General features: G+C 35.3%; 1 protein-coding gene across 1 annotated transcript; it reads left to right on the forward strand.

Moving 5' to 3' along the window:
• Positions 1–513: 513 nt before the first annotated feature.
• LOC130052470 (uncharacterized) lies at positions 514–9,517 on the forward strand. Its single transcript, XM_056157561.1, has 7 exons — positions 514–1,836; positions 2,031–2,080; positions 2,977–3,102; positions 3,323–3,367; positions 5,821–6,007; positions 6,733–6,790; positions 8,168–9,517. The coding sequence occupies exons 1-6, from the start codon at positions 1,745–1,747 to the stop codon at positions 6,737–6,739; spliced, it is 507 nt and encodes a 168-aa protein (XP_056013536.1). The 5' UTR covers positions 514–1,744; the 3' UTR covers positions 6,740–6,790; positions 8,168–9,517.
• Positions 9,518–10,003: the final 486 nt, after the last annotated feature.

A 10,003-nucleotide genomic window follows, 5' to 3' on the forward strand; every position in this document is an offset into this window, starting at 1 on the left:
TCGCCGGACTTGAACCCGATTGAGCATGTATGAAACATGCTGCAGGTAGCCCTTTCACGCCATAGAGCACAACCCACGACTTTGGCAGAGCTCGGAAACACCCTCGTGGAAGAGTGGAACCTTCCCATTGGAAACATCCGAGTGCTTATTGACAGCATGGCTCGACGTTGTCATTGATGCAAGGGGAGGCCATACCCGGTATTGACACTTCATCGACTAAGTGTAATGATGGACTATCCCCAAAAACTGCGTAATTCTTTCTCTGGTTTGCTGTTAACTTTTTGTAATGAAATGCCTTTTGGTGTTGTTATCAGATTTCAAGCATTCCGTATGATAAAAGTTCATGTCGTTCATGAATTTTCATTCATAACCTGAGTAAACACGTTTCTGAATCAAATTTATGTCTTTTGTTATGTTAGTGGTAAATTACACACATATAACCTAGTGATCCTTATCAAATTTTGAGTAGTATATATATTTTTTTTTTTTTTTTTTTTTTTTTTTTTTAAGGAAATAATGGTTTTTAATCTATTATAGCGAATCAAGATCGTTCAGGGGAAATACAAGCTGAATTCACTCAAAGTAAGTATAAACTTTTGGATCCGACATAGAACCACTTCTGATACCATGCTAATTAATTAAATATACAATGTTCAGAAAATATTTCTTTAACACAGTGACCTCCTATAATCCTTTTAACGGCTACATTTTCCTGTGTAACTGTATATATCATGGAATATGTGCGTTATCTACATGTAGAATCATTCACAAATTGAATTTAATGACGAAATTTGATTCACGCACATTTTTAAACAGCACTTATCAGAAATTGATTTTAATAGCAAATTATTTTAACCATTTGCTCGTCTTTAATCACGTTCATTGTTTACAGCCTAGGAAAAAAATCGTTCTACCTACCGGTGTATTTCCCCTCGTGACCCGATGTTTGTCGTGGCATGCGAAGGGACGTGAAAAGTATTATCGCATAAAATAATTGAGAGCTTGTATCACTCTTTCGATGGTGAAATCATACTTCATAAGAGGTGTTTTAACGAGCCATCAAATAAAATTCTAGTGAAGCTACCTTTACAAAAAAACCTATTTTGTCCATCATAAATCCATGACGCACATCCAGAAATTTCTTCAGGGGGTGTTAGTAAGCGGATGGGCGTCTGGGGTCTGTCTTGTGACCCCAGTGGGTTCAGAACAAAATTTTGATGGGGGACTCAGGGGCAACGCTTCCTGAATCACTTACTTCTGACAAAATAAGACGCATATATTTCAGAGTTTTTGGGCGTGTTTCTATAAATGTGAGTGGCGTACACCCAATCACTGTTAAATATATACATCATTAAACACTTGATCACTTCAAAATTATTAAAATCTCAAAATATTACATTTTTGTATACTACTTGTGAATGAAGTATTTCCGTCAAATCTATGAAAATAACCAGTTCTATACAGGAAAAGGCTATGGGAATAGTTCCTGGCAACGAAGAGATGTTCGGATGTCATTAAGTGGGTGTAGTCATGTTTGTGCAGTCACGGTTTAAGGAAGACATATGAAATGCAAAAATACGTATACAAAGTACATCCTACAGCTCTTCATCTCTCAAACAGATTATATATAGTATGTATACATAATCACAACAAAACTATTGTACGTCATGCTCCACAACTGAATAAAAATGACAATATTCTTGCTACATCCATGGCGTTGATATATGAAAGATAATCAGATCACATGGCATCATCCGGGGGGTTAAATTTAATTACGATATTTCTGATACCGTTGGTTACCCACATCAATTTCGCCATTGCATTGGACTGTTACAGGTAAGGCACCAGCCTTTGTTACATTTCCTTATTCAGAAAAAGTACTGGAATTATGTCATGATTTGACATAATTATCCTCAATTGCATCCTTATTGATTTGCTTTCAAAATGTATTGTCTCTCTCTCTCTCTCTCTCTCTCTCTCTCTCTCTCTCTCTCTCTCATTGCATTTACTTCTGTATTTTGCATTTACAGAGGTTCTCCTTGCTGCATTCTTTGGAATGAGGATTTGAACATATGTTCAGGTTAGTGTAGAAAGAGAAGAGGGAGAGGAGGAGAGAGAGAATTAATACTACCCATTGTAAAAGCCTCCAAGGGTTGGTGTGTTTCATATGTTATAGTACTTAACAACAAGAATCCATTCTTTGTGTCCATAATTGCATTTCCAATGTTTTTCCTTGCAGTGATTTTACCAATTGAAATGATAGACATTTCATCATGAAATCTTACAATATTCGTGTGAATCTTAATGAGTATAGTGTGACTACTTGAACGGCTAGAATGTCCGACAAAAATGAAAGCAAAATCTATATAAATGCAAAATCAATTTTATTTTTGATAATACAAAATGCGAGGGTTGTACAAAAACTACATGAACAGAAGCTGTTTTTCTCTGTATAATAACGAGTCACGACTGTGGCAATTGTGTGAAATAATAGTTTGATATAAACCATGATGACGTGTTTCATACCGATTGTTAGATCGTTCTTGGCACACTGATTTTGACTGCAGATAACTCCGTTTACCTTATCAGGATATAGGACTCACGGAGGGTGTGATCAGTCGACAGGGAATACTTACGCCTCCTATGCACCTGATCCCACCTCTGTTGTGCCCAGGGGTCCGTGTTTGCCCAACTAACTATTTTGTGTTGCTTATAGGAGTTATGAGATCGATCACTGTTCGTTATCTTCCCTCATCCCCTTTCATATATATATATATATATATATATATATATATATATATATATATATAAACCAGAGATTGAATTGGATAAAAGTATAGTTTATCGAATGATATGCTAATTCTTCTTCCCTCCCATTTCCCTACACCCTAGCATTGCTTTTGGTTCCATACGGTACAGTATTGCATTACCATTTGTACACGCTAAGCAATTTAACACATTGTCTCTGTGTTTCAGATTGTAAAGGTGGATACTTCGGTGAAAATTGTGACTCACCTTGTCGCTATCCTAGCTATGGAGTAGATTGTCAGTTGGGGTGTTTCTGCAATGAATCGTATTGCAATCATAAGCATGGGTGTCGAGGTAAGAACATGTCTATCTGAGGATACATTATGGAAAACCAATGGCATTATAAACAAACATATTGTTGCGAAATGTATATCATCTCTTTCAAATCAAACGAACAATTTTTCATTCACGGGAAAGTATCATATTTGCGTATATATATATATATATATATATATATATATATATATATATATATATATATATTAAGGGAATAATGGGTTTTAATTCATTATAGGGAATCGAGATCGCCCAATGGAAGCACAAGCTGAATCAAAACAAAGTAAGTATAAACTTTTGGATCCGCCATAGATAACCACATCTGTTATCATGCTAATTAATTGAATCTACAATGTTTAGAAAATATTTCTTTAACACGGTGACCTCCTATAATCCTGTTAACGGCCAGTCATCTCTTAATATATTATGCTGTGTAACTGTATATATCATGGAATGTGTCTTCTCTACATGTAGAATCAATCACAAATTAAATTGAATGACGAAATTTGATTCACGCACATTTTTAAACAACACTTATCAAAAATTTATTTTAATAGCAAATTATTTAACCATTTACAGCCTACCGGTGTATTTCCCTCGTGACCCGATGTTTGTCGTGGCAAGCAAAGGGATATGGAAAGTATTATCGCATGAAAGTTGAAGATATTCAGATAACGAACAGGGATCAATCTCATAACTCATATAAGCAATTAAAAAAAATAGAAAGTTGGGCAAATCCGGATCCCTGGATATACCAGACGTGGGATCAGGTACCTAGGATGAGTAAGTATCCCCTGTTGACTGGTCACACCCGCTGTGAGCCCTATATCCTGATCAGGTAAACGGAGTTATCCGTAGTCAAAATCAGTGTGACAATAATGGCATAACAATCGGTATGAAACAAGGCAGACAGTATTTGACCTAATGATAGGTTGTATGAACAAACTAGATCGTTATAACAATCATGGAGTTTGAGAAATCTGACTTTAAACGAGAGTGTTGAAATCCCTGCACCATCAATTTGTTTGTCAGTGACCTGCCTTGATTTAAAAACTTATCATTAGCAGACCAAGCTCAAACTAGATTGTATATATCAAAGCATATATCATCGATGGAAGCAATTACATGTTCTTATGTATGTAAAACTTATACGATACCAATTTTGTTGCACCAGATGCGCATTTCGAAAAATAATGTCTCTTCAGTGATGCTCAACCGAAATGTTTGAAATCCGAAATAACTATGAAGTATTAGAGCTAAATATAGCCAAAAAAGTGAAGCCAAATTCATCCAAGGATAAGAGCTATGTATGAGGGAGATAATCCTTAATTTTGAAATGACTTTCTAAATTTTATAACAGCAATTAAATATACATCCGTATTTTCAAGCTAGTAATGAAGTACTTAGCTACTGGGCTGTAGAGACCCTCGGGGACTAACAGTCCACCAGCAGAGGCCTCGACCCAGGGGTCATAATGTAAAACACACGGTACCAATTTTGATGCACCAGATGCGCATATCGACAAATAATGTCTCTTCAGTGATGCTTATGATTGCTTCCTTTGTTTTATATTCATCCGGATACGAACAACTATACTTTTTATTCCTTATCCTCATAGTTTGTAAATTAAAGCTTTTGAATTTAAAAATACAATACACTGAAACTATGTGACATGTTAAACGTTGTAATATTTGTATTGTATATCGTCTTGTATTTCATACTTTCCTTTTTTTATTTCATTTCATAACAATAAAGTGAGGAATTAACAACGATGTTGATTGGATGAAAAATTCGTGTGATTTCTTAATAAAAGATTTGGTGTAGGATTTGATATGCACTAGTTTTCTCTGGAATGGTTCTTCCCTGTTCTAATTTTAGCGTTATTTATGGTCACCGATTGTCCTCTTCCGTCATATCTAATTCATCTTTTAACCGTTGCACCTTTGATTTGGCGTCTAATCCATTTAATTTTGCTGAGAAACTCTGTCTGACCTGAACGCACAGCCATTTAAAATTTAGTGTTGTTGTTTTCAATGTTACGTACACGTATTCCTACGCGCCATTTCAAACACGTTGATTAAATATCTGATGAGAGAAACTATTTGTTTTACCATCTAAAAATATAATTAAACTATGCTACACGCATTCATGAAAATTTCTGTCCAATTTTCCCTATCATACCGCCATCAAGAAAAGAATTATAAGATTAATTTCTTAATACATCTTTTTCATACAATGATATGATTATTTAGCTCTATCTACAACATGTTGCTTTTTTGTATACTAATTCTAACATCTTAGTTGCATTTATAATTTTCGATTTTAATCATTATAGTTTCTCATTTGCATTGTATAATTTTGACTACATTTGTATTCTATAATTTTCCATTTGTGTTCTATAATTTCCTAGTTAAACACAAAAATGTTTTCCAGTAATGAAGAATTCAAACTTTGGGACTTCGAAACATTTTTTATGCATTCCTACCTATGTACGTCGAAATTGGAGAACATTTACCGACATACAGTGACATAATGTAATGACATATACAATGATCTTTTATAAAAATGTAGTGATAAATAGTATTAAATATACTTGACTGACGTCATCCATATCAATGCTGAACTGCAGCTATCTTATCAAGATCTGAGACGGATCATAGAGCTACAGTTCAAATCATCTAAACGTTTTGCTCCTACATCAACTGTTTTCTGATAGATTAACATTCTTTAATCCAGACACGCATGCTACTAATCGATGTAAGTCAACAGAAGATACCAAAGGAAGAAAAGTCCTGGTATATCTAACGGTGGTCCTCGGCATGGTCGGACTTCTCCAGCTGGCTGTTTACATTGGTTTATCAGTTCTCTATGAACCCCGGGTATTAACCAGCAAGAGGCCATCACAAATTGCACAGAAAACCAGGTAGATAGCCGTTCAAAGAACTTATGGCAAATAAAATGGGATCGGAATCAATGTCTTCCGTCCTCTGAATTTGAGTAGATTGTATCATTATACATGTATTTAAGATTTATCAAAGAACTCATATGATCGGTTTATTTATTCGTTTGAAGGGGGATATTCATCATGTTTGTAAAGACGAAATATATCCCAAATGGGGAATTAATGGGGCGCAAGTCCTATGCCTTTCCCTCTTGAAATCGGAAAAGTTTAGGCATCTTACTAACAAAATACTAAAGTGGATTAAAATGTAAAACGATTTGAAATTCGGGAAATTATAGGGAGAGAGAGCACATCAAATATAGCATTTCAAGCACGTACTATCAAGGAGGGGGGGTGTACATGTAGTTATTTTCAAATGCAAAGTAGGATGTATTGAGTGATCCCATCCCCTTCCCTTATTTTTATCCGGGCTTTGCTGAAAGACGAAGTTTTGGTTTTAAATACAAAAGTACTAAAACCAAACAGCAACAAAGTAGTCATAAAGAGAGACGATACCTTCTTAAACGCATGAATAATAGAAATGAGGGGGTGTTTTTTTGGATACATGAACTAATGTCTTGATTTTTATTGATGACATAGCAACATGATCAAACATCTTACATGCATGCACTACTGTATGCGTATGAATATGAATATAGTCAAACTACGTTCCATAATGTGTTTTGTTTTGTTCTCTTTTTTCGAAGAACTTGAATTAGTCAAGAAAAAGATATAGAAAAGGAGAATAAAGGAGAGCGAAAGATGGTAAGTTACTCTAAATAAAATGATAAAAGAATTTATTGCCTCACCGCCCCGCCAATCTGTCAAATCTATAGTATATATCAGAACCTATTGTTATCAGTATCAAAATCACAAGGTTCACTATTTTTTTCACTTATTAAACACAAAAAAATCATTCTCTATTGAAATTTATCTATGTGAGTGGGCACCATGTGGATAGAGTATTCTGTCTTTAAAAGTGATAACCATTTTCGGCCATGCTCTTTCTGCCTATATCTAATTAGTTTATGCATCGAAGTTCAAATGAGGATTTTGATTATTTAAAATTATCTCAAAGCTCCTAAATTTATGCGCTAAACTGTAGGTAAAATGTGAGAAAAATAATCCTTCATTATTTACTCGTGTGGGATAAGGAAATTCCACCGATGGGACAAGATTCGTTGTCTAGGACTCGGCTGAGAAAAATAATCCTTCATTATTTACTCGTGTGGGATAGAGAAATTCCACCGAGGGGACAATATTCGCTGTCTAGGACTCGGCAAAGCCTCGTCCTAGACTGCGAATCTTGACCCCTCGGTGGAATTTCCTTATCCCACACTCGTACATGTACTAATGAAGGATTCTATTATACTCACATGGCTGTCTCACAAAAGTAAAGTCAATCTCACACTGATGATAATGTGAGAAAGAAAAATCTCACATGGCTGTCCCACAGGGGTAAAATCAGTCTCACACTGGTGACATTGTGAGAAATAGGGCTCAAGGTGAGTGTGACCGGTCAGCAGGGGCTACTTCTCATACGCATCTGATCCCACCTCTAGTATGTCCAAGGATCCGTGTTTGCCCAACTCAAATTTTGTATCCTTTATACGAATCATGAGATTGATCACAATTCGTTATCTTCACTTTTTCACCAAAGAAAAAAAATGATTTTCTTAGAGCTGATTATTCAATTATTTTGAGCAATCGTGGATTTTTAAATTTTCTTGCAGTTGAACATTGATAACTGAGAGCAAATTTTCTTTGAGCTGAGCATTTTGAAAAATCTTCATCTTTAATTTTATATTTCTCAAATTAAGATAAGCATTGAAAGAAAGAACTGTGAAAGGGTTTTCATGGTGGAAGACATGTAATCATACTAGTAGTGTAGATTATTTTTGTTGAAAACATATCTCAAGAGTAAAAAATTCTGGGAAACCAGTTTTGTGGTGATCTTTATCAGTGTAAGTAAAATGCAAGTTAACAAACGATTTGTGCAGAAATTATGGACATGGTTTTCGTCACAATTTAATATCTGTCCTATCTCTGAAGATATAATCGTCTAATTTTGACTGATTATGTAAAACTTCCATCATTCCAAAGATTTGTAGCTACTATAAAGCATAATATTTTTTCATTCAGAAAACAGCGTTCAGAGAAAAAGAGTGAAATCACTGACGGAAATTGGATCAGTATGTGTCGAGAACAACACTGCATCCCCATCCCCACCCCACACCACCCCCACACCACACCCAGATTTAGAACAGTGACTGTCCCCGTACAGTCCTTGTTTTCTTGAATCATTATCACTGAAATTTAGAATAAGTTTGGGAAACACTCGGTCATGTTCCGACTATTACAGCGCAATTACGGTAGGTTTTGACTATTAGAGTGTAATTACGGTGGGTTTTGATTATTACAGCGTAATTACGGTGTGTTTGATTATTACAGCGTAATTACGGTGGGTTTTGATTATTACAGTGTAATTATGGTGGGTTTTTACTATTATAGTGTAATTACGGTGGGTTTTGACTATTACAGCGTAATTACGGTGGGTTTTGATTATTACAGTGTAATTACGATGCGTTTTTACTATTATAGTGTAATTACGGTGGGTTTTGACTATTACAGCGTAATTACGGTGGGTTTTCTATACCCTACGAATGCCATGTCATGGCATATTTCTAACCTTTAGGAAATACCTGTGTACATGTTGATTTTGTCAATTTTAATGGTGTTGATTTGATTTGAACATCGTTTATTGTCAAATTGTTATAACAAAAGGATTGGGCACAAGTTCTTCAAACTTAGCCCCCCCCCACCCCACCCCCCCCCCCCCCCCACCCCCACCCCCCGGTGCTGATGAATTAAACCTGTTCTTAATTTACTGCAAAGTGTCAAACTTTTTTAAAAGTACACGCTCATTGTATGTAGAGTTACTGTGTACACGGGTACTTATGTACCTCTTTTAGTAGCTAAGTCAAAGGTTTCTGTAATCACCGGGGGAAATGCTGTAGTCTGAATTCATGTTATATCCATTTTCTTTATTGATGATGGTGCAGTGTTTTTAAATGAGTCATTTCTAGAATGATTTAGAAAAAAAAATACTTTGCATTTTGTGTTTAACAATGCTCGGATATTTTGATATTGTGCTTTCAAAAAAATGCTTTTTAATCACTTTGATGCTTAAAATTGAATTGAAACCCTTGTTTCGCATTGGCATAATTTGTTGTTTTACATTTACATTACGTATTGTGTAAAAGCAAGCTAGACGTCTCCATATATGAGTGAAATATGCTCGAGAGGGACGTTAAGCAACATTTAATCAATCAATAAAAGGAAGCTATTTAAATATTGTTTGCATGTTCACTATTTAGATATAACTTTGTGACTTTTTTCTATCAGTACGATGATTTTCATTATCAAACTGTTGTTCTTTTTTTTTTAACATGTATTTGTGAGCAATGAAAATATTTAAATGTTTGAATGTACACCAAAATCTGTGAACATAGTTTACAGGGAACCCAGGAAATATCATCGGATGGTATCAGGTGCCCGGGAGGAGTAAGCAGCCTCTGTTGACCGATCTTACTCGATGTGAATCGTGTATAAGAAATACCATCGGTTGGGATCAGGTGCCCGGGAGGAGTAAGCAGCCTCTGTTGACCGATCTTACTCGCTGTGAATCCTGTATAAGCTGTTTCATTTATAACACATGTAAAGTAGTTTTAGGTATGAAATGAATTAATTTTGCTGAAAAAAGTAAAAAGTTTAGAAGCATACGATGTGTCCTTCAACGCCAGAAGATATTTAGATGTTTGCGGTATGATATACATAGATTAGTTAGCCTTACAACATTTATGGGTTATCCTGTATATATAACTTTTAGTTATTTGTTTAACGTTATACATACCACAAACACCTGAAGTGTGGATAGCTTGTATAGATCGTATGTACATTACCCCCCCCCCCCCCCCC

Source organism: Ostrea edulis, chromosome 3 (assembly GCF_947568905.1).
Source record: "Ostrea edulis chromosome 3, xbOstEdul1.1, whole genome shotgun sequence".
NCBI lineage: Eukaryota > Metazoa > Mollusca > Bivalvia > Ostreida > Ostreidae > Ostrea > Ostrea edulis.

Bases quoted from the DNA above. Each gene is read 5' to 3' on its own strand.
- LOC130052470 (XM_056157561.1), top strand. From the start codon at position 1,745: ATGGCATCATCCGGGGGGTTAAATTTAATTACGATATTTCTGATACCG. The intron at 1,837-2,030 runs GTAAGGCACCAG...TTGCATTTACAG, and splicing joins ATTGCATTGGACTGTTACAG to AGGTTCTCCTTGCTGCATTC. The intron at 3,103-3,322 runs GTAAGAACATGT...AATTCATTATAG, and splicing joins TCATAAGCATGGGTGTCGAG to GGAATCGAGATCGCCCAATG.